We start from the raw sequence: 26,605 nt of genomic DNA, 5'->3' as shown, positions 1-26,605 counted from the left end.
CGACCCTCATGTACTTCTTAACCCATAAAAACCTGTGTATTAACAGTTACAGTGACAGTTTAAAGACACATCTCTCAGACAGTGTGAGATCCCAATATACACATACACACAGAAGCACAGTATTTCAAAATATCGGTCTTGGCGATTATTCATCCAAACATAATCTATGTCTTAAGTGAACGTTTGGTTAACTGTTCAAAAAAAAAAAAAAAAAAAAAACCTATGATGTGTAACATTATATTAGATCTGTGCATTATAGTAGGCATTAATATATAGGCTATTTCAATCATGTTTATCAAACAATAAAAGAAAATCACTCACTAATTTATTTGTACTGAATGCACTAAAGACTATGTTGATATGCAGTGATTTTTACATTTGATTATTTTTCTCGCTTGAATTATTCCACTATGTATTTGCATCTTGGTTTTTATTTTTAATAACAAAGATTAAATAACAAAAATAACTTTATTATGATTAATATAGTAATTATTATTTATAAAAGAATCGGACGAAAAGATGCATGGAGATGTAGCATAAATTTTTTTAATTTTGTAATCAAGAGTTGTAATCAAATTCGAATTGTGAAGCAAGAGAAGATTCACACCTCTAGTCGCAATAAGGATTTCTGTGATTGGTCAACACGTGGCATCATGGAAAAAAAGTTGAACATATATTTTTCCTATACAGTATATACATGGGTTTTGACTTGGTCTGCTGAATTTGGTGGCATTACCAGAGATTTTAAGCGGTCTTTAGTGCTAGGTGATTTTGTTGGGGAACCTACAGGAAACTTTTACTATAATTTTCTCAAAATTGACTTTGTTGACTCTGTCGACTTCAAACAAGTGTAGCTCAGTCAGATTCCAACAGATCTTTTTGAAGGTTTTTAATAGAGAATGTGAAAATAGAAATAACTCAATTTTGAAAATTTGCTCATTGTGACTAATTTTGCCAGCACGGGCCACATTTATGCAAACCAGTGTGCAGAAAATGTATCAATATGGGGGGCAGTCGTGGTCAAATGGTTAGAGATTCTGACTTGTAACCCAAAGGTCTCAGATTAGAGTATCGGTACTAGCAGGGACATCATACTTGGCTAAATGTCACATCATATATGGAAAAGCTCTGATTTGGGGATTTAAGCTCTGAAATTTGGCAACTGCAACTATAAAAACTTGTGGACAGTTGTAACCAATGCAAGATAATGCAAATGCCAAACCAAAATTAAACATTTTTAATTTAACAGGTGATTATGCTATATATATATATATATATATATATATATATATATATATATATATATATATATATATATATATATATATATATATATATATATATATATCTAACTAAATAACCAAAATAGAAATCAATAAAAAAAATTATTTTTATAAAATAAGGCATATACTGTATCAACATGGCAATCATGCTCAGATCCACATCAAACTAATCGATCTAAGATCACCTGAATGAGGTGGTCTCAGCCTAATTGAAACTGAACTCTGGAGTCGTTCAGTTACGGTGAGAAAGCAGTCCGTTCAGATCTGGTCAGATAAAGTTGGGGTGAACTATCTCTTTAAAGTAATGTTGAAACAAGACTTCTTATTGTAGATTCAGAAATATTCCATGTGCACACAGTAAATACACACACACACATGCACATGTTTCCAGGTCACTAACAGAGGCCAATCATGGCAGACTGTGTTGCTGTGCACAGTCCAGAAAGTGACAAAAATTTGAACTGAGATAAAAGAGAGCTTGGATGATATATTTGAGATAAAGTCCTGAACCTATACAAACCTGCATCATATTTCATATCTGAATTAGTATCAGTGCAGGCTATACCATGGTATTTACACAACCAAGGAACTTCAAAGAATAATATGTTACAGTAAAGTACCATGGAAATTTAATGGTTCAGTGCATTCTGATAGTGTAGATTCATTTAACCGCTTTTTGAATAGCTTAGTTCATATTCATAAACAAAAATAATAATAATAAAAAAAATCTTCTAAGACAATTGTGGACTAAGATGAAATGGTAAGCACATTTCCACCCCTAAATACCGTAATTGGTATAACAATAAATAAATAATAAAAGCTCATAATATATAGAAAAAATATTTACATATACTTCTGTATTTATTTAGCTAAAACTGTAAAGATCTTGACACTTTACATTAATGAGAATTTTGAATAAAATGGGCTTAATATTATAATACAATTTATGTGTAATGTATTATTTTTGTAATTTATTTATATATATATTTGTTTTAGACTGATGATTTATGATTTGATTTTAGGGTGAACCTGTACAGGTTTTTGTTAGAACTCTCTCCGGAAATGTAAATGACAAACACAAACATCCAGAACGAACATCAGTGAAAGTTCATTTCTCTGATGTATTGAACATGTGCGGCTCAGTGGGAAATGAAGGATATACATTTTAGTTCTTAATTAATTTCCACTACATAGACACTGACAAAACAACTGTCTAATGGCAAATAATACTGATTAAAGGTACAATTTGTAAGATATTTGCAGTAAAATATCCCAAAACCACTAGGCTAGTGTTATATATTTTGTCCAGCTGATTACTAACAATATCTCTAATGTTTTCAACTACTTGTAAATCAAGAGAAAATTCACGGGCAGTGCAGTGCAGTCGCCTGTCAATGACATTAGTTACCCTTTGTTACCGCCTTTACTGACGTTGAAACCACATGACAACAGTGTCGTGGACAAATACGGAAGCAGCTTTGCGACAAACTTCAACTAGAAAGAGATGCTGATATTGATTGTGTTTTACTCGACATGTGAGTTGTTTTTATTCGTATCTTTACAGAAAACATATACTATTATAACGTATTATGGGGCATACAGGCCAAACGAGGGGCATCATGTCTCTAGACCCGCGCGAGGACGCGTCTGATCCATCGTCTGATCGCGTCTTTGCATTGACTTTGTATGTAATCTACTCACGCAAATCGTTGAACTTGCATTAAATCCATGATTTAACTTTCCGTCTGAATGATGGCTGTCAGCCATCATTGGGTAAAAGACAGCAAATCCCATCATTCCATGCTCCATCTTAGCGTCATTAAACCACTCGATTGTTATTGTTTTGGTAGTGCGCCCTCTAGTGGCAGGTCCTACAACCTGTACCTTTAATATGACCACGAGCTGGTAACTTGTTACTCTGAATTCACTAAAAGAACCAACTTCATAAGACTCATTTTATTTGTAAATCAGGCTACACTGGTTGCCCATGTTGTATTTGAATAAATCCCAAATATATATATACAAAAGTTTGGACACACCTTCTCATTCAAAGAGTTTTCTTTATTTTCATGACTATTTAAATTGAAGAGTCACACTGAAGGCATCAAGGGCTATTTGACCAAGAAGGAGAGTGATGGGGTGCTGCGCCAGATGACCTGGCCCCCACAGTCACCGGACCTGAACCCAATCGAGATGGTTTAGGGGTGAGCTGGACCACAGACAGAAGGCAAAAGGGCCAACAAGTGCTAAGCATCTCTCGGGGAGCTCCTTCAAGACTGTTGGAAGACCATTTCAGGTGACTACCTCTTGAAGCTCATCAAGAGAATGGCAAGAGTGTGCAAAGCAGTAATCAAAGCAAAAGGTGGCTACTTTGAAGAACCTCGAATATGACATAATTTCAGTTGTTTCACACTTTTTTGTTATTTATATAATTCCACATGTGTTAATTCATAGTTTTGATGCCTTCAGTGTGAATCTACAATTTTCATAGTCATGATGAAAATTTTTGGTCTGTACTGTATATATATATATATATATATATATATATATATATATATATATATATATATACAACTATAATATATTGGCACCAGGTACAAGAAATACAACTACGCTGCCATTCGCTTAATAAATTGCTCACTGAATTAAACATTACACACACAGAGCAAACACTTCAACCATGCAACTGTTGCTTGCCGCTGTTGCCTCTGGCTTGCTTGGTTGGGGACACTTAATATCCAGCAATATCGTCAGCCTTTTACTGAAAAATTGAGTGTTTACTATTGTCTTTTTGCATTATTGACACACTATTTTCCTATTTAATACTGTTAAGTGCTTAGACACAATCTGTATTGTTAAAAGCACTATATAAATAAAGGTGACACACTGTAGGTATTTCTACCTGATTTTGCCCTTAAAAACGAGTTTTGTTAGTAAAAATGAATATTAATTTAGATTGATTCAGTGGTGTTAAACAATATTTTGATAAGATAAGATTTCAATAAAACCGGTTAATTTAGACACTATTAAGCCACTATTAAGCATAACAGAATAACCTAAAATGCCAAAATAATGACTGTTTCTACGTCACTTTAATAACCTTCAGAAACAATAACTGGTTTCAGGTTTTTCCCAAACATTTTAGCTCCCCTTGAACCTCGGCCCCCATCTGCTATTGGTCAGACAAACAAGTATCCCAACCCCAAATATATGCTTTAGATTGCATTAGTGTCCATCCACATTTTCAGCATCGCTGGTTCCGGAAGTATTATTTCCAGTTAATTTTCTCATTCCCAAAAGAGTCTTTGTTAAAGCATTATAAGCCAAGTTCCAAACAATTACAAAAGAATTACAAACTTTAATTCGAAGGAAAAGACCAATCAGCAATCAATCACATTTGATGGCATTTGAGCCAAGCTGATAAATGTTTTATGTGGCACACTGTTTTGTTACACTTTTGGCGTGTTAACATTATATCGAACATTTCTTGAACATGTGTTATCGTTTTATCGAGGGAATAATATATTGTGATAATTATTGTTATCATTTTATCACCCAGGCCTACGACAGAGAAATATAAAACTGTACATTTAAAGTTGTTGGTTGTATATATAGAAAATATATTTTAAGTTATGCATAAAAATACAAATATTTCAGTATTCTGAGATTGTGATGAGGCCGACTCGATTCTGTCATTTGCGGTGCTTCATGGGAGTGGGTGGAGCTAAAGATCTGTATGTGACTCTCTGATTGGTAGAATTTCCTGTAGAGCATCATGGGTAATACATTTTTTTTTTTGTTTATTTGTTTGTTTGTTTCCCACGAACTCCACTAGACATGATTATATTGAAAGCGTTAAATTAATGCGGTTTAACAAAACATACAGTTGATAACAACCTCTGAGCTCACAAAATTCAGTGGGTTAAGCCAGAAGTTGACATGTCAGACTGCTCAAACAAATATTTGAATAGCACCACTATTCAAATAAGTCTCAGTGTCACCCTTTTGTGGAAATCAACCTAAATTTAGTTTTCTTGGCTTGCAGTTTAAGTCCCACTGCACTGGGAAAAAAGTATTTTAATATCTGAAAATGTATATATATATATATATATATATATATATATATATTGTTTTTAAATGCCTATCAAACACTCTCAAACACTATCCCTGCATAACTGTCTAAATGCACAAGCAAAAATAAAGATATTCAATTACCGCCTGCGTTTCTGCACAATGTCAATCGGGCAGTTGACAGCACATGATGAGCCGCAAAGATTGACGTTCCGAACTTTAAAAGTGCGGTCAGTGGGTGAAAGAAAGAAACAGCCAGTTGGCAAACTCATATTTCCCTCCGTGTCTCTCGGCCTTTTGCTCTTTCCCTCCAGAAATCAGCTCTTCCTCTCAAGTAGTCTGAAACACATGCTTCCCACCGCTGTTACTGTGGTAGAAGAGCGATGAACACATGGAGCCACGCTGACATGACCGAGCTTCCCCAGACATCTCGTATTTGCCTAGTAGTCATCCATCCATTTAAAATTACATCGACTCCTTTTAATCCTCATTAATGTTTATATATATATATATATATATATATATATAGTCTGGAAATCTACTGTGAAATACAAAGATAATACACAAACAAACTTCGAAAGTCACTAAGCGCCTATCTCTCTCTCTCTCCCCTCCGGCAGCTCAGACAGATGAATTCATATACATGAGTTACACATGCTGGCCTCACACGGGTGTGTGAGTGTGTGTGTGTGTGTGTGTGTGTGTACATTTGTGGTTATGTGTGTTTGTGGGACTGGCATTTGAACATTGCGTCACATGGAGAAGGTGGAACCACCAGATGACTGACTCGATATTAACTCTTTAATGGAGCGAGACATAACACTAGTGCATTTATAGTACGTCCCTGTACATCTCAAACTCCAAATGTAGGAATATCACTGCAATTAATAACAAAATAGCAAACCAAGTGACATTTATGGAAAGAAACCGCAAACGTGCGCAAACACGTTTCATAGAAAAAGTTGTGAAAAAGTACAGGCACTTAACTGCATGTTATTTGCGATTACATGAAAATGCATTAAATTATACATTAGAATGTTTAAAATATATTAGGTAGTATGTAATGTTGTTGTTAGAGTATAAATAATATCTGTAAAATTCTAAAGCTCAAAGTTCAATGCCAAGCGAGATATTTTATTTAACAGAATTTGCCTACAAAAAACGACCCGTTTGGACTACATCCCTCTAGTTCCTGCAGTAATGACGTTACTAAAACAGTTTTTTGATCTAACCTCCGCCCACATGAATTCACAAAAAGGGGGGCGTGGTCTTGTTGCGCTCCGACGGAGAAGGAGGAAGAGCTGCATTCGTGTTTGTCGCCATGTTGTCGAAACGCTGTTATTTTCATCTCGGAGTCCAATCACCTTTGTCTGGGCTTCCCAGGGACGCTGTACTTGGAGATCAATGGTTACAATTTATGTTTAACTCGGTTCCTGAAAATTGAAAATTTGAAAATTCCATGTAAAACTATGTGCAGCACATTTTGCTGATGACAGCTTCCGTAATCTCAATCAGTTTGATGCCGAATTCGCACAAAGATTATTCTTGAAAGATGGAGCAGTTCCCTCTTTGTCTGAAGAAGGCGTTGTTTATGGACCACAACCGGTAAGTGTATTTTATTATTTAAGTTGGTGCGTTTAACAGTTTCTGTAACTTATTACACAAAGGGCAACACTGTTTAGCTTTGTTAACTATATGTTAGGGCTGTGCAAAAAAATCGAATGCGATTTTCATGCTCATCTCGTCAGTAAAAATGCTCCTGTGATTATAATTACATCTCCAGCACATGCCTCCTGCCCACTTGCTTCTCAAAACTAGCCCAATCGTGTTTCCAGGAGGGCAGCGTGCGCTCAGCTGCTGTCGAATCACAACACAGGAACCGCTGGTACAATCAGAACTCGTTACGTATTTCTGAAGGAGGGACTTTATAGAACAAGAAAGTCATCAGCCCATTTTTATGACAGTGAAAACAGCGGTATACAGATAGGTGAATTGTGTGAAAAATACTGTGTTTTTTTACACGCGAAACATGAACACGTTATATTGCACACTGTAAACACAATCAAAGCTTCAAAAAAGCATGAAAAATGGGACCTTTAACTGTACATTTAATATTGAATAACACATTAAATTTAACATTATAATCAAATGCTTTACATTAACTTTATGTTAGTAAACACCAAAATAAGCGTACAGCTTTAAAATATGACAAAAGATTAATCAAAGAACAATCTAAAACTTTTAAAATGACATTATTACAAAGTGGTTTTTAAATGTATTTAAGTGTGTTAAGAAAGATGATGAAAGTGTCTCTCTTTAAGGACACTTAAGTGGACTGCAAGGGGTCCAGTAAGGGTCGAGTGATATCCTTCAGATAAGCCAACACCAGTCTCTCAAATGACTTCATGACCACAGATGTTAGTGCAACAGGTCTGTAGTCATTCAGTCCTGTCATTTTGGGTTTCTTTGGGATGGGGATGATGGTGAAGTGTTTGAAGCAGACAGTTTTTTGCACAGATCCAGTGATCTCCTACAGGCCAGCTGGACAGCACAAGTTTTCAGACACGCTGGTGAAACACTGTCTGGGCCTGGTGCTTTTCTTCTCTTCTGTTTCCTAAAGACCTGACCTACGTCATCTTCACTGATCTGAAGTGCATGAATGATGGGGGTTGCTGGAGGTGTTTATGGTTGTGCAGAGAGAAGGTCAGAATGGGTGTGGGGTGTGAGTCCGGGATTTTCAAATCTGCAGTAAAACTCACTCAGGTCTTCAGCCAGTTGATTCGCCTCAGTGCTGGGGGATGGTGTCTTGTAGTTTCTGATGTCTTTCAGGCTTTCCACACTGAAGCAGGGCCATTAGCTGAAAACTGGTTTCCCAGCTTTTTATAGTAGCTCCTTTTAGCCATTCTGATTTCCTTTGTCAGTGTGTTCCTTGCCTGATTGTATAAGATTCTGTCCCCACTCCTGTAGGCATCCTCTTTGGCCTGATGAAGCTGTCTGAGTTTTGTTGTGAACCATGGTTTGTCATTGTTGTTTGTTAAATAAGTCCTGGTAGGAATGCACATATCCTCACTGACACTGATGTAGTGGTATTCTCTGTAGGGTCATCTAGATCGGTGGCAGCAGCTTCAGAAATTCTCCAATCAGTGCATTTGAAGCAGACTTGTAAATCCCGGTCTGCTTCATTAGTCCATCTCTTTACGGTCTTTATTACAGGTTAACTGATTTCAGTTTCTTCCTGTAGGTCGGTGTGATGAGTGGGGTGGGGTGGGGCCAAGAGCTGTGGGAGCGGAGCAAGGCCGGTGGAGTGAAAGATAATGAGAGACACCTGCACCACACACCGGTCTCGTGTCTCATGGAGGAGCTCCGGGAGGGATAAAAGGAGAAGTGACGACAGTACTGTTGCTCAGAATCTGTGATCTGATCAGCCAGATGTTCACATATGCTTGTGGAGGAACAAACATTTATGAGAATGAATGAGGAAAACTCCTGTGGCGAGTTAATGAAAAGCACTTCTAGATCAGGACAGCAAATCTTCTTCAACACTGTTACTGCTGCACACCACCTTTTTACTGATATAAAAGTATGATTAGATTAGATTAGATTCAACTTTATTGTCACTGCACATGTAAGGTACAATGCAACGAAATGCAGTTAGCATCTAACCAGAAGTGCAATAAGCAGTAAGTACAGAATATACAAGGTCTACAATAACTATACAGATAAGTATTATGGACATAATTTACAGATTTTAAATACTATCAGAATGATGTACAGATAGGTGTACTATGAACATACTATACAGATGGATTATGTAAAAGTGTATGTACACTATAGGCAGAACTATGAACTTATGAACATAATTAACACTATTGCAATGGACAGTAAAGTGCATAGAAAAATTTCCATTTGCAAATTGATTATTCGGTGTTTCTAGATGAACAGACAGTAGTGCAAGTAATAACAAATTTAGAGTTTTTTGCATGTTGTAAATAATAAATAAATCAGTCAGATGTAGAGATGAAGAGGGGTGAGGAGTCCGTGTGTATGGTGTGTGTGTGGGTGGGGGGGTGGGGGGTCAGAGGACAGAGTTCAGCAAAGAGACAGATGTAGGGAAAAAGCTGTTCTTAGATCTGCTGATCCTTGTCCGGAGGCTCCTGAAGCGTCTCCTGGAGGGAAGGAGGTTAAACAGTCTGTGGTCAGGGTGAGAGAAGTCCTTGGGAATGCTGCGAGCTCGACGCAGACAGCGTTTCCACTGGATGTCCTCACTAGCAGGAAGTGGTGTCCCTGTGATGCATTGGGCAGTTTTCACCACCCTCTGCAGTGCTTTGTGGTAAAAGTTCACCACTATGGCTGAAGACAGTTGGTTCTTCTTCAGTGTCCTGAGGAAGAAGAGGCGCTAATGAGCCTTCTTGACCAGGCTGGAGGTGTTTGTGGTCCAGGACAGTTCCTCTGAGATGGTGGTTCCCAGGAACTTGAAGCTGGAGACATGTTCAACAACCATCCCATTATTGTGGTTGGGGTCATGCGTTCTCCCATTCTTCTTCCTGAAGTCCACAATGAGCTCCTTTGTCTTACTGGTGTTAAGGAGCAGGTTATAGTCAGCGCACCATGTGGCCAGGTGCTGTACCTCTTCCCTGTAGGCAGTCTCATCATTGTCACTGATGAGGCCAATCACCCTGGTGTCGTCTGCAAACCTAATGATGGAGTTGGATCCATGCACAGGCTTGCAGTTGTGGGTGTAAAGGGAGTAAAGGAATGGGCTCAGCACACAGCCCTGTGGTACGCCAGTGTTAAGTGTGATGGTGGTAGAGTGGGTGTGGCCTGATCTAACATGCTGAGGTCTGTTGGTCAGAAAGTCCATAATCCAGTTGCAGAGGGAGGTGTTAATATCCAGGTCTCCAAGTTTTGTGGTCAGCTTGGAGGGAATGACAGTGTTAAATGCTGAACTGAAGTCAACAAACAACATCTTAACATAAGTGTTGTTATTGTCCAAGTGTGTGAGTGCAGAGTGCAGCACTGTGCATACTGCATCCTCTCTGCTCCTATTTCTGCGGTAGACAAATTGGTGTGGGTCCAGTGTGGGTGGGATGCAGTCTTTGAGGTGTGCTAGGACCAGTCACTCAAAGTACTTCATAATGATGGGTCTTAGTGCTACGGGGTGATAGTCATTCAGTCACATTGAAGAGGAGTGTTCTGTGTTTCTTTACTGGCACAATGGATGTGGACTTAAAACATGTTGGCACAGTTGCTTGGGTGAGGGACAGGTTGAAAATGTCTGTGAAGATCCCAGCAAGCTGCTCTGCACATGCCCTAAGCACATGTCCAGGAATGCCATCTGGGCCAGCAGCTTTGGATAGTGCAGTGTGGACATCTGTGGAGGTGAGTTTGAGGGGTTGGTCCAGGAACTGGATCTGGATCTGGTTATTATGGTAGAAGTGAACTCCCGTGGTAGATAAAACGTCTACATTTAACCATGATAAACTCTAGGTTAGCTGAGCAGCGTCTCCCAACAGTGACAGCATTCATACACCAAGCTTTGTTGACATAAATGCACAATCCACCACCTCTTGTCTTGCCGGAGTCATCTTCCGTTTTATCTGCCTGGAACGTGTACCGTCCGGCAAGCTCAATAGCATTATTGGGTACGTCACTGTGTAGCCACTTTTCTGTGAAAACCATGACATTGCAGTCCAAAAGTCTCTTACTGTGGGTGATGCGAAGTCGTAACTCATCTATATTTTTCACCAGTGACCGCACATTAGCAAGGAAAATGCTGGGTAAAGAGAGCCAGAGCGGTGTTAGCTTTAGCTTAGCTCTTAGACCTCCATGCTTCCCCCGCCTTTGTTTATCTCGACGCCGCCTGCGAGCACTTCCGCCCCGCCGGGTAAAGTGCGTGGCCTCGGGTGTTCTTGCGATCTCAAGGATGAGTCAAAGATTGGTGATAAAACTGTTGGAAAAGTCCTCACCGATAACCAAAAGCTCCTGTCGGATGTATGATATTAAAGCAAAGCTGTTCAGTACGAACAGACCCAAGAAGAGCAGTAATAATACTGCAAAATTGCAAAAACTGGAGAGATGCTGAGCTTCGGGATGTGTATGCGCCGCCATCTTGGTCTTAAATGTCCCACTGCTAAATGATTTCCCTGTTGATTTTGCACTGCGCTGTGTACTGCCGAATGCCTAAAAGTTCATCCCTGATAATAGACAATTTTTTGGTTATACTACTGAAACTGTAAGTATTTAACAGTTGCAAATTGTTTTTTTTTTTCACTGTAAGAGCCTCACTGTAACACAGATTTTTTTTAGTAATCAACATAATGCCACAAAAGCTGTACTGAACCTGGTATATTTTGTATATTTGATGAACTACACCAGGGAAAGGCAACTCCAGTCCTGGAGGGCCACTATCCTGCAGAGTTTAGCTTCAGCCCTCATAAAAACTCACCTGCCTGTATCTATCTAGTAATCCGGAAAACACTGATTGCCTTGTTCAGGTGTGTTTAATTAGGGTTGGAGCTAAACTCTGCAGGACAGTGGCCATCCAGGACCGAAGTTGCCTATCCCTGAACTACACCAATGGTTACTCTATTTCACTTCCCACAGAACTGAATCTGATCTCTGCTCATATCAAGGTAAATATTTACTCATTCGGTCGTGTTGTGGGTGTTTGAGCGGAGGCCCTTCACTATCAGTGTTGGGGGTAATGCATTACAAGTAACGCGAGTTACGTAATCAGATTACTTTTTTCAAGTAACTAGTAAAGTAACGCATTACTTTTTAATTTACAAGAAAATATCTGAGTTACTTTTTCAAAAAAGTAACGCCAGTTACTTTGTATTCCCATTTTTTGACTGACAAGCCTCCTGTTCCCATATTGGGAGAAATCGGAAGTATGGAGGCGTTGTGTGCGCTGTGTGAACATGTTACCGTAGTTCTAGACTAAATGTGAATGTGCATTAATTCATCCCACTCGCAAAAAAACAAAAAACAAAACAGATTTAGTATTCATCAAAATTAATCAAAATAGTGAAATGCAAACTCAGAATATGACGCAACCTGCAATAACTAAATATATTAAATAACACAAATGTATCTATTCCCATTTTATTAACAGTGTCTTTGCTGCTGACCTTTAATGATCCAGTTCAACCATACTAATAATTAAAAAATGACTTTAGATAAACTAACAATTGTGCTTCATTGTTTTTTTTTATTGCTGAAGAGTGTTGAACCTTCTTCTCCTGTGTTCTACTGTTCAGACGCAAATTTACTTTTCCTTCAGCCTGAGGTTTATTCATTACACTTTTTGGTGTGAAAGAGCTTTTACATTTGCTATAAATAGAACTTCTTATATTAAAAACAATCAAGCCCTGCTCATATTTAAAAAGTAACGTGAAAGTAACGCAAAAGTAATGTAACACATTACTTTCCATAAAAAAGTAACTAAGTAACGTATTTAGTTACTTTTTTAGGGAGTAACGCAATATTGTAAGGCATTACTTTTAAAAGTAACTTTCCCCAACACTGTTCACTATGGAGGTAAATCAGTAGCTAAACTCGAGAGTTTGTTGATCTGAATGTGAGAAATTGTCATATTAACATTTGTATTTGTAAATTGACATTTACACTCACAGCTCTGATGTGAAAAGCTGAATCTTTCAATTTGCACACACTGACAATGATCAAAACACCTGTGTTTTGTATTGGAAGTTGCACATTAATAGCTACAAATGTATAAAATTACATTCACACAAAGAAAATGACAGACACAAATGTTTACGACATATTTACTTTTGCATAATGTCAAGTCGGCACTTACAACCTGTCAGAGTACGAGTTAAAATCCTAGCGCTTTTGCTACTTCTTTTGCGGTATTCCTGTTGCAAAACTCAGAGAGAGAGCCGGGGGAAGGGCTTTGGTGCAAATGAAGACATTTTATTGGTCGATGCCTGACCAATCTGCATATACAAGTGCACAAGTGAGTTTTGCAACAGGAATACCGCAAAATAGTAGCAAAAGTCAAAGCACTAGGATTTGAACTTGTTCTGCCAGATCTGAGAGGTTGTAAGTGCCGACGTTGTGCAGTGAAACTGAAGTAAAGTGCAAAAGTAAAAATGTTGTAAAAATTTGTGTATGTCATTTTTTATGTGAATGTCATTCTACACATTTGTAACTATTAATGTGCAACTTCAAATTCAAAACATGGGTGTTTTGATCAATGTCAGTGTGTGGAAATTGAAAGATGCAGCTTTTTACATCAGAGAAAAATTTCAACTTACAAATACTAATGTTAATATGACAAGTTCTCACATTCAGATCAACAAGCTCTCAAATTTTGCTACTGTTTTACCTTCATACTTCTCATTCATCCATTCCTGCTTTGTGTCACATACACACACTGTCACACACTATTTGATCATATTTTCAGCTTTCATTTTAATTTTAGAATTTTTTTCTTGTTTTATGATTTTTTATATATCTCTTTAACTTTATTTTTATTTCAGTATAACTTTTAGTCATTTTAGTACTTCAGCTTATTTTATTTCAGTAAGTTGCCATGTCAACATTATTAATTTCCATTTAAGTTTTTTTAATTGTAAGTATTTATAATTGATTGTATCTTATTTATATTTTATGTAATTTCAGCTTTATTTCAAATAACAATTTTTTTTTATTAAGTTTATCTTTAATAATTTTAGTACTTCAAATTATTCTCATTTCAAAATGTTTCAATAAATTTTCCAATACATTTTTTAATACATTTTTCAATAAATTTTTTTTGTTTTGTTTGTTTTTAATCTTCCAGTACTTATCAATCTATTTTATTTGAGCTTTTACTGATTTTTTAATAGTTTTAGTATTCTTATTCTAGTATTAACCTGCTTTATTTCAAATGTTTTTTAAAGTTTATCTTTCCACATGCAATAACTTCCTAACTTCTTTCTCCTCTGTCTGTGTATGTTTGTGTGTGCATATCACAGTGTCCTTGCTTACTATTCTTTATGGACTGATGATGAATGAAACTCTCTCAAACTAAACCATCAAGTCCAGACAGCTCACACAAAGCAAATATTCACCATTCAGCCAAAAGAGGGCAGTCACACATAAAGTATCTAAAAAACTAAAAAAAGTATCTGAACTGAAGAAGTATCCTCAGAAATCATTCATATGCTTAAATAAATCATATTTTTAATTTTTTGTTCACATTTTCTTTTTCTTTTCTTTTTTTATCTAAAGCAATATACAGTTGCCCTACTGTACTCTTATTAAATAGTTTCAATGCAATATGCAAATTTCTGTGCCACTAATGAAACCAAAACAGTTTTTCCACACATAAGTCTCACATGGCCAGACCTCTGACTGCAGTATAGTCTGGCCCACTTTTGCAGCCAACTTTGGCTGACATCCACCCACTTATGACTTAAAAAGAAAAATAATTATGTCTATTTCAAAGTCATAAGCATTGATTACTTTAGATAAAGCAGGACCTAAAAGACATGGCATGAAATTCTGCTCATGGATGACTAGTTTACCTGCTAATATTGTTGCAGGGTACCAACCTTTCAGTAGTCAAGGTATCAATCGAAAGAATCAACCTTTCAGGTATAAATACCAGTAAAATTACACAGTTCTCTGTACCAAAAGTGGTACCTAGTGGCAAAGAATGATTTTGCATTTGTATTCAGACCAGTGTTGACGTCGCCATGAAATGGATTGGGAATCGTTTTAAAAACGACTAATTTCAATGATTAAGAGTCGACTCTTTCTTTTGAGAGACAATAACTTTATACACGGTGCACTTTCAGATTTAAAACTTTGCAGGGTGTTTTTATTAACTTAGAGCGGAGTTACACACTGCATGAAAGGTAATTAAAAAAAAATCTTTCAGTGATGAGTGAACTCTGTCTAACTGAAACTACTCTGATTGGCCATTGCATTCAAGAAATCTATATTTCTGTGAATGGCTAGTCAGTCAGTCATATTTATTTATAGAGCACATTTAAGAACAACAACTGTTGGCCAAAGCGCTGTACACCAATTTTGGTGCAAGCATATACCAAAATACAAAAGTAAACATAGAACACAGCGACAAAAAGTGCACTACTGTTATGCCACTGCGCTTACTTGACCATATGCAGCAGTAAACAAATACGTTTTAAGAAGAAACTTAAAATCATCACATGTTGGTGCAGTTCTTATATAGAGTGGCAACTTGTTCCATAGCTGTGGAGCAGACACTGAAAAGGCACAATCTATTTTTCGATTTCAAGCATATCACTGGAACAGTCAGCTGAAGACTACTAGTTGATCGAAGTTCCCAGGAGGCATTACAGTTGAACAGAAGGAGATCTGAGATATATGATGGAGCCAGTCCATGCAAACCCTTATAAACAAACAACGTTTTAAAATGGATATGATATTTAACTGGGAGACAGTGAAGAGAGATTAACACTGGTGAAATATGTTCCCTCTTCTTTGTTCCAGTTAACAATCTAGCAACAGCATTCTTTACAAGTTGAATACATGACAATAGAGACTGTGAAACCCAAATACAATACATTAATAATCTAAGCTGGATGAGATAAAAGAATCTATCACAGACTCCATGTCTCTTAATGTTAAGAATGATTTCATCTTTGCAATATTCTTTAGATGATAAAATCAATTTCTAACCACAGCATTGATCTGTTTATCAAAAGTCAAAATGGAGTCAAAAGTAATATCTACATTTCTGACATATAGATCAATATTACCAGATTGCGGACCCAGTTTACTGGCCACAACCTTAAAAACATTGTGCCTCTTAAATATAGCATACAAAGGAAGCATTTAAAGAAAATAGAACAGGACCCAAAATTGAGCCCTGTGGAACCCCATACAAAACTGGTGCACATGATGATGAATATTTGCCTGTCTCTACCGTGAAGGTTAGAATACAAATCAATCTAAAACATGACCTTGAATCCAAATTTGCTGTAAATGATTTTAAAAGAATGCCATGATCGAGAGTGTCAAATGCCGCACCGAGGTCCATCAAAATTAAAACAGCACAATTGCCCCAATTGACAATCAACAATAAGTTGTTTAATATTGTAGCAAGGCAGATTCTGTACTGTGTTGAGGTCTGAAGCAAGACTGATATTTATCGAAATTACCATTTTCCTGATGAAAAGAAGAAAGCAAAAAAAAAGTAGGCTTCACTTTATAAATAATTTTCACCAGGTGACTGTGAGACACTGGAGTAAATTCAGATAAATATGTAGAAAATTGATGTGGACTGAGGGCTACATTGCTCAACACTGCAAAAACAAATTGTAAATAGTAACTACCGATATGGGGGTCTGCTGCCCCCTTGCCGACCCCTAAAGTTGCCCCTGGTTACAGGTATATTGCACTTAGACTGCAAGACTTAATGCACAGATCTATTTTGACACCAGATTTTTTCCCATTGTCTATGGCTATTACAATGTCATACATTTCAGTTTCAGATTTAGTCCACAATTTTAATACGGATATCATGTAGCAGCATGAAACATAAAACTTTTAATCATATTATGAACTGGTTACATACAGAAAGCAAGCAAAGAGTGCTTCTTATATAATCAAATCAGTTAACCTGCAGCACAAGCTCACTGACGGAGTGAAAAATCACATTTTAATGACTGACACTGATGTCTTTAATCAGTGATATTCCAATATTCATTATACCAAGAGCGTTGCTAAAACATGGTTTCCTCAAACACTGGCTTAGTTCATGAGCACTGTGATGTCTGCACATCTGGAAAAAATTTAAGTTCACAGAGGAGTTTAGATTCACACCGGCCCTAAAAATAGCTCAGCGCTCTCTGATTTGATTTGGTTTATTAGACAGAAAAGTAGTGAAATACACTCAATTCATCAAATATAGAATTCATCAATTTCAAGTAATGACATTGCATTATAAATACAGAAATGATAAAACAAGCATAATTAAATATTTTTAAATCGGGAAACAACAATGTGAAAAACGACTAAACCCTAAAACTAACCTTGTTTTGAGATTTTTGTAACTTATCCAACCAACCACAAGACAAATCAGACATCCAAGAAATTCATGCATATTCAAAATGACATAGCATTAAACATGATGAAAGTAATTTATGTTCTGTTTATTGAGAAAACTACATCTGCAAGAAATTCTGATCTAGCATTAACCTTACCCAGAACTTTCATAGCCATACTTACACCACTTAAATCATTGTCAAGGACACACCCGAGATAATTAACGGTAGTTTTGCTTGATATTAAAAAGTCCCCTACCTTAATAGACATCTTAAAAACCTAATTCAAATTATTTTTAGACCCAAATAATATGAATTCTGTTTTATCTTAATGCAACAAGAGCTTGTTTTCAGAAAGCCAGTATCTTACCTTACTAAGCTCTTCACCTAAATTCACCTAAACTTCTATCCTACCAATAATATCCTGTCTAAATTCAACAAAGCAGAATCATCAGCATACAAAAGCAAATTACAATCACAAACTGCTTGTATGCCATTCTTGTATAAGATAATCAAAAGTGGGCCTAAAACACTTCCCTGAGGGACTCCATTTTTAACAATTTTCCCTCCATCAATTCAAATAAAAAAACCCAATCAATTTATAGGCTCTGAACTCTCCCAGTTAAATGAGTGTTCAAACAGGCTATCACTTTACTTGAAAAACCCATGACACTTAATTTATCTAAGATTATTGAATGATTTACTGTGTCAAAATTATTCTTTGAGATCCTAAAGTTCCATAGCAAACATTTTACCTTCATCAATCTGTTTCCTTATTAAATATGTTAAATAAAGTAAAGAAGTATCAGCCAGAGAAGATCTCTTGAAACCTGATTGAAAATCATAAATTAAATTACTCTTGCATACATCTCTTGTATCTGTTTATACACAATCTTTTCTATAATTTTTGAGGCCACACTAAGAAAACTTCAAATCAGATGAGACCATACCCTTTTTCAATGGAAGATTAACAATAAATGTAAATGTTGGAGATACAATGTTAAATGTGAGACATAATCATCACAATTAAAAGAACCAAAGACTTAAAATTCTTCAGTCTGTATGCACTGAATTAATTTAATATACAAGTTTCACAATTTGAGTTGAATTACTGAAATAAATTAACTTTTCCATGACAATTTAATTTATTGAGATGCACCTATATATGTGCATCCTTGCGACTTAGTTCCACCTCTGTAGGATGTGAGGGAAGGTTGCAAGGAAAAGATGCGAGGATGGAGGAATTGAATCAAGTTTCTCCCTTTAGGGAGAAAAGACTCCCTTAAGTGTCACTTTACAGCATCATCAGTTGCGCTAAAGGGATCTGCCTTCATGTTGTTAAAGTTTGTTATTTAAGACATTCATAATAAATATTAATAAAACAAGATGCCCTGTTTGAAATACAACATGTATGCAGCGGTTCTCAATTCCAGTCCTCGCGCCCCACTGCTCTGCACATAGGCTGCATTTACACTGCAGGTCTTGATGCCCAAATCCGATTTTCTGACTATATCTGATTTTCTTGACGACCCGCTTACATCATCTTTTAAAAGTGTCCCGTATCCGATTTTTGCATTTACACTTTACACTGCTGAAACTACCAAACGTAGACGTTCTGACCCGGGAAAAGGAAGTAAAACAGCACGAAATACAATGGCTGCAGATGCAAATAAAATTATACAGTGTTTTGCTTTTCACAATATTTTGAAAAGTCAACAAAAAGATCAGCAAAACATTTATCTCGTACGGCAGAGAAAAGAGGAGCCCTTGTTGCAGCCTGGGCGAATTTCGCGCCTATAATAAGTCTTGTGATCTCAGTTGGTGCTGTCCACCTGAGTTGACGTCACTTTTTTTAATGACGTATGACTCGCATTTACTGGGGAATATCCGATTTGTCTGCTTACATGGCACACGCAAATGCTCGTATCCGATTCATATCCGATTTATTACCACATATGAATGAGGCCTGAATCCGATTGGAGAATAACGGAATCCATGCGGTTTTTTCCTGCTTACACGTTCACTGGTCATATCCGATCTGTGCCACATCAGGGGAAAAAAATTGGGAATTGGGATCACTTGAACCATGCAGTGTAAATGGGGCCATATTGTATGTCTCTCTTTGTTAACACACCTGATTCAGATAATCAGCTCGTTAGAAGTGACATGGTCTCTACACAGTGTTTACTGCTCTCTACTCCCTGAGCAAGGGAAATCTGTTGAAGTTTATTTCACTTCGGAACATTCATTCACGGATTTGCGTTGCACAACGTCCGTCTGCACACATGGACAAGTGTGACATCACCTCTGTAAATCAATACAATTTAAATTCACATCTCGCACACTTCAATGCACTTTGAATGGAACATATACGTTCGCTTCAAACTGGAATCATGGCTGAATATCCTTTGATGTCCACTTCTTAGGGCACTTATGTTCGGACAGAACAAACATCTGAAGCAATAAGAGAAACGTACAAAATGTGCAGAGCAGTGGGGCACGAAGACTGGAATTGAGAACCGCTGACTTAGAGAATTGAGATGTCCTTCAAGATGGCTGAGCTCGGTTTCCGGATAATAGGATGGAGGCAGTGCTTTAAGTGGCCCAAAAGAGGTGCCGGTACTCTATTATAGCCTATATATATATATATATATATATATATATATATATATATATATATACAGACACAGACACAGGGGAGTGTCTGCGGTCTTGGGTGACGGGATGGGGGGCTTATGATATTAGACTTCGTAGCCTATAATAAAAGATAATGAATTTCAAACCTTAACTAAACACATTTTTATTCAAAGATCAACCGTCTGTCATTACTCTTTAGTCTGCCACAAGAAACAACAACATTAAAATCATGAACTCAAATGTCATTGTAAAAAACAAAAAAACAGACTATTCTGTAACGCTAACGAGCTTAAACTTATTTTTTGTACACAGTGCCGCGAACTGCAATCACTCCTGAACGCATGAATCACTGTCCTCCTCGCAGCTGCAGCAACTTGCGCTCTCTTCATCAAGATTTAAAACAAAAAGGGGACAAAAAGGTTGTATTGTCTTTGTGCATATACAACACGAATTCCGGAAAAGTTGGGACGTTTTTTAAATTTTAATAAAATGAAAACTAAAGGAATTTCAAATCACATGAGCCAATATCTTATTCACAATAGAACATCGATAACGTAGCAAATGTTTAAACTGAGAAATTTTACACTTTTATCCACTTAATTAGCTCATTTAAAATGTAATGCCTGCTACAGGTCTCAAAAAAGTTGGCACGGGGGCAACAAATGGCTAAAAAAGCAAGCAGTTTTGAAAAGATTCAGCTGGGAGAACATCTAGTGATTAATTAAGTTAATTGATATCAGGTCTGTAACATGATTAGCTATAAAAGCTTTGTCTTAGAGAAGCAGAGTCTCTCAGAAGTAAAGATGGGCAGAGGCTCTCCAATCTGTGAAAGACTGCGTAAAAAAATTGTGGAAAACTTTAAAAACAATGTTCCTCAACATCAAATTGCAAAGGCTTTGCAAATCTCATCATCTACAGTGCATAACATCATCAAAAGATTCAGAGAAACTGGAGAAATCTCTGTGCGTAAGGGACAAGGCCGGAGACCTTTATTGGATGCCTGTGGTCTTCGGGCTCTCAGACGACACTGCATCACTCATCGGCATGATTGTGTCAATGACATTACTAAATGGGCCCAGGAATACTTTCAGAAACCACTGTCGGTAAACACAATCCGCCGTGCCATCAGCAGATGCCAACTAAAGCTCTATCATGCAAAAAGGAAGAAGCACCGTCGTGTCCTGTGGGCCAAGGCTCATTTAAAATGGACTATTTCAAAGTGGAATAGTGTTTTATGGTCAGACGAGTCCAAATTTGACATTCTTGTTGGAAATCACGGACGCCGTGTCCTCCGGGCTAAAGAGGAGGGAGACCTTCCAGCATGTTATCAGCGTTCAGTTCAAAAGCCAGCATCTCTGATGGTATGGGGGTGCATAAGTGCATACGGTATGGGCAGCTTGCATGTTTTGGAAGGCTCTGTGAATGCTGAAAGGTATATAAAGGTTTTAGAGCAACATATGCTTCCCTCCAAACAACGTCTATTTCAGGGAAGGCCTTGTTTATTTCAGCAGGACAATGCAAAACCACATACTGCAGCTATAACAACAGCATGGCTTCGTCGTAGAAGAGTCCGGGTGCTAACCTGGACTGCCTGCAGTCCAGATCTTTCACCTATAGAGAACATTTAGCGCATCATTAAACGAAAAATACGTCAAAGACGACCACGAACTCTTCAGCAGCTGGAAATCTATATAAGGCAAGAATGGGACCAAATTCCAACAGCAAAACTCCAGCAACTCATAGCCTCAATGCCCAGACGTCTTCAAACTGTTTTGAAAAGAAAAGGAGATGCTACACCATGGTAAACATGCCCCGTCCCAACTATTTTGAGACCTGTAGCAGAAATCAAAATTGAAATGAGCACATTTTGTGCATAAAATTGTAAACTTTCTCAGTTTAAACATTTCCTATGTTATCTATGTTCTATTGTGAATAAAATATTGGCTCATGTGATTTGAAAGTCTTTTAGTTTTCATTTTATTAAAATTTAAAAAATGTCCCAACTTTTCCGGAATTCGGGTTGTAGATTAATTAGATAAATGATTATCTAAATTCATTAGCTTGCGTCTGACCTACAGTGTTACCATTTAGTCTTGGTGGGGTGTCAGCCAGCGAATCATCTGTTCACAGTGTTGTTTTAGTACACAGAGTCTGAAGCCAGGAGAGCATATTAAGTGTTGTTCACTGTATTAAAATTTTTATTTAAATAAAAATCTAATTCAAACTGTTTTATGATTTCTACATTTCTAGTACAAAAGACAATATTATGATCACTTATACCATAATTCAACTAGTCCTTTCTGGGAAATATAAAACCAATGGTACTTTCCTAACCTTCCCAAACTCTGGAAGATTTGTTTAGAAATTGGGCTAAATTTAATAATTTACATAATGACTGCAGAACATTGAAATTGTTCCCTATTTGTTTGTCTTTTTAGATATTTGTATTAAAATTACTTATAATAAAGCATTCTTTTGTCAGATCATGATTATAATTATTTTAAATAATAGTTTTGACTGGGTGATAGCATTCTCCAAAGAGTATTGACATGCAAATGTACTATATGTTATCATATTTGGATCCATATCATGATGCTCATACATGCACAGTAGCTGAGTTACGTTCAGCCAAGTACAATCCTGAATCCAAAACTTGATCTTTGTTAAAACAAACACAAACTTCCCGATTTGGACCTGGACATGAGTGAATCTATCCTGATAATAACAGACATGGTATGATAATGAATTTTCCAGCGCTGGAGTGGTGTTTTGAGATGGAGGGCCCGGACAAGTGCAGATGTAAAAGCGAAAAAATAATACTCCACCCGTAACCAATAGACACCACGCCGAATCATTCTTTAGATAAAACATTAAAACTCTGCTTTTTATCAGAAAAGGCTTCCCTTGATGGACACAAATTACAAACAATAATAAACGCCAAGGCCGAAACCAAATTGCTGTGTCTATCCGCAGCCATGTTACTGGAAGTCAGGAAGTGCCAACATAAACTGTAGTTTAAGCAATAACTGGCCAAAGTCACATGATATTTGACTCCTATTACATGGACTTTATAATCTTAAAGCATCAAGTGCATTACAGATGTAAATATTCTGAGCTAAAGTGTTTATGTGATCAATGAAGTCTTAGACTTCAATATCATGCCTAAATAATATATTTATATTATTTAAAAATATGTTGGCAATTTTTAATTATAAGCTTAAAGGGTTGGTTCAATGAAAATGAATATTCTGATTTATTTATGGGCTTTTAATGCCTTTCTTTGGAAAGGACAGTGTAGAGTAAACAGGAAAGCATTGGGTGAAGAGAGAGGGGAGTGGGATCGTCAAAGGGCCGCAAGTCAGGATTCAAACTCGGGTCGGCGTGAGCACAGTATGTCTAGCACTAACGGTGAGGCTATTAGCGCTGAGACTTCAGGCTTCATTTAATCACCTTCAAGTTGTTCCAAACCCAAACGTAATTTTTCTATTGAACATGAAAGAAGATATTTTGATTTGTGTGTGTGTGTGTGTTTGTTCAACAGAATCTCATACAGGTTTGGAACAGCTTTAAGGTGATAAAAAAAAATCACATAATTTTCATTTTTGGGTGATCTTGGGTGAAACAACACTGATCTTGACATATAATCTGGACATGAGACATCCAAGGCGGAAAGTACACAGCTGTTTGAGCTGCTGAGACTGTCCATGTCCTGTGAAGTGTGCCAAAGTAATAAATATGAACTGCACTCAATGAAAGAGCTTTTGCAGCCCTGCAGTGGCCGACTCTTTGTTATTCCATTCACACTGTAGTTGACCTCCATGACCTGACTTCAGCAATCAAAATAACACATTTTGACAAAATCCTATGTAACGTCATTTAAATAAATGTATGTATTTAGCAGACGCTTTTATCCAAAGCAACTTACAGTGCATTCAGGCTAACATTTTTTTTTAAACTAACATTTGTTCCCTGGGAATCAAACCCACAACCTTGCGCTGCTAACGCAATGCTCTACCCCTTGAGCCACATTTGTATCAAGAATAATGGTAACACTTTATTTGCTAGTCCACTTTAGACATGTTGACCACAACTTCATCTTGCAGTCATTAGAGTATCAATAGATGGTATCTAACACTTTATTTTAATAGTCCCCCCAACATACACTTTACTGACTTTAAGTAACTTTGCAAGTACATTTCAACTTATTCTAGTAACATTAACCAACAGTCTACGAATACTCACAGTTGCAAAGTAACTTTAAGTTATTTATAGTTACTAACTTACTTTCGAAATAAAGCATAACCATAAGAATCACTGAAAATGTTTTCTGTCATAATCTTTAGTCGATGACCAAACATACCCAATGCAAGAATGTCGTCTCCTGGTTGAGCCACAATAAAAGAGTGAATTCCTCCTGTGGATTCGATGATCCTTGTGCAGCATTTCAAAAAGCTGTGAAAACAACTTTATGTCTTGGTCTTTTACCAACGCTTTCAAAAAAGAAAGTCTATTCTAAAACTCATCAGCGTAAGCAGACACTTAAACCATGCATAGACAGGAGCCTGAGTGAGTCTGACACCTTAGTCCATGACGTCTCAGCTACATTTGCAGGACCTCATCCTTAGGGTCGGCTGAAGAAGAATTTGAAGGCTATCACATGTAGATCATTCTCCACAGATGATGTTTTCGCTTCAGCATGTCAGATAAGTATCATCAGAAACTCCTTCTACTTCCTAAAACTTGCTTTCATAAGTCTGAAAAAAAAAAGGAAAACTGTACCGCACCAGCCTACAAACTTATTATTGGACTCCCTACAGAGACAATTTAGAGGTTCAAGGTCCCGCTAAGTTTCCATATTAGTGTTTATTTGGCTAAATGGTGGATGGGCAGGAAGAAGCAAGAGAAGGGAAAAAAAAGGGAGGGGGAGGTACAGAGAATTGAGCCTGGAGGGTGGTGTGTGGTCACACGCTGTAGCGTTTCATATACAGTTACATGTGTGTTGTGAATAATCTGCCATGGGTGGCTCCTGTTTGCCCACCAACTCCATCAGAGTAAGACGTGAAATCACACAAAGCATGAAGCGATAACAGCATATTCTCATAGCGGCGGGTGCTGTTCTGACATGCATATGTTATTGTCTGCGTAGCCAACTTGATTTTTATCACAAGTTCATTTTTTCCATTCAGCGAGAGAATGACTCGATCTAAACTTCTACAACTTTTGCTTTGCAATATGTACAGTCTGAACTTGAGTTCATTACTGCGTTCAAATGTCCAATCAGAACTGAATGTTGGCATAATGTCAGCCTGGTAAACATGTCTGATCAGAAATTCAGTCTAGTATTGTGTTTGTTTTAGAACTGAATTTTAATTTAGTATTGAGTAGTATAAGTGTCCAACTAGAACTAAAACTACAATGTCTGAACAGAACTTCAGTTTACTACTGGGATACTACTGGGTGTGCAAATGAAACATTTTTGCAGTTTTACGTGGATATTGGGAAATGAGTTAATCACAAAGCTTTGTTTACTAAAAAAATAACAGTTTAGAAACTAAAATGCAAACACTTAGATTCTTGCTGAAAGAGGGATGCATGAGCCCATAAATTTGTCTCTGTATTGATTCTTGCAATCTGGCTATGTACAATTTACTGCAAATTTTACTGCTTCAGAAATATCTTGTGTTTTGTGTTCTTCGTTTCTCCTCACATTGGATACAAATAAAGTTTGCATTCATTAGGCAAGGAATAAACTCAAGTTCAGTTGTAGCCTTAGCACATTTCACACATGTTGGTGGAAAATTTCATTTTGCTGGACAATGCACTGATATAGATAATACAGAATGATAATCAGACTAACAGGAACTACCTGTGCATTGAATGGTTTAAATAATATTCAATATTCATATTCAAGGGTAGCAAAAAATCGCCGGTTGATTGGATCTGTACCACCAGAGTAACACATCACTGTAAATGCCACTGTCACAGCACTAATTCCAGTACTGTGTCTAAGTGATCAGAAATGTTTTTAGTATTGTGACCAAAAAGTCAGTGATCAGATGTGATTCAGTCCAGGATTATGTTCCATCCTTTTTTTGGGGGTTCTATTTCTTGTCTAGTGAGAAAATCAGTTACATACTATGCCTGATCTGGCAGTAAGTTTTGTTATCACCACAGTTATGTGTCATCAAGCATGCAGTAATTCCTGTAGGAACATGACTCCACCACCTGGACCAGAGCCATCTAACAGTTTGGCCTAAATCTGCCCACTTCTCTGATCTGGAAGTCTCAAATGTCCTCTTTCTCACAGAGACTGGATTGTACAGATTATTTTGAATGGTTTGAAATGAATTAAAATTAAGCTAAATGATAACTCTGACAAGTGAACCATACGGTGAATATGCTAACCATATGGGGGAATTTTGCTTATTGCTCATCTCCAATTGAACCACCATTCAAAATTGTAAAGTAGGCTTGCATCAGCTGGTCATGACCTTTAAGTGGAAAATAGCCTGATGTCAGAATCCAGAGAGAATTAGTGCAGTCCATTTCAGCGGACTGGGCCAACGGAAATGT

At 37.1% G+C, this 26,605-nt stretch overlaps 1 protein-coding gene across 3 annotated transcripts in view; it reads right to left on the bottom strand.

Annotated features, from left to right (window-relative positions):
- Positions 1-26,605, bottom strand: part of LOC132119307 (cAMP-specific 3',5'-cyclic phosphodiesterase 4C-like) — a 75,003-nt gene that overhangs the window by 26,962 nt on the left and 21,436 nt on the right. Inside the window, exon 1 of one of the 3 annotated variants that reach the window (XM_059529149.1) lies at positions 24,393-24,743. The exons of 1 other annotated variant lie outside the window; for it this stretch is intronic. In XM_059529149.1, coding sequence (XP_059385132.1) covers positions 24,393-24,475 — 83 coding nt within the window. In that variant the 5' untranslated portion in view covers positions 24,476-24,743. Of the gene's footprint in view, positions 1-5,498; positions 5,949-24,392; positions 24,744-26,605 lie in introns of those variants that run through there. One more of the 3 variants, XM_059529148.1, reaches the window with a different exon arrangement.

This window comes from Carassius carassius, chromosome 38, assembly GCF_963082965.1.
Source record: "Carassius carassius chromosome 38, fCarCar2.1, whole genome shotgun sequence".
Taxonomy (NCBI): Eukaryota; Metazoa; Chordata; class Actinopteri; order Cypriniformes; family Cyprinidae; genus Carassius; species Carassius carassius.
This window is presented reverse-complemented; position numbering and strand designations above follow the sequence as displayed.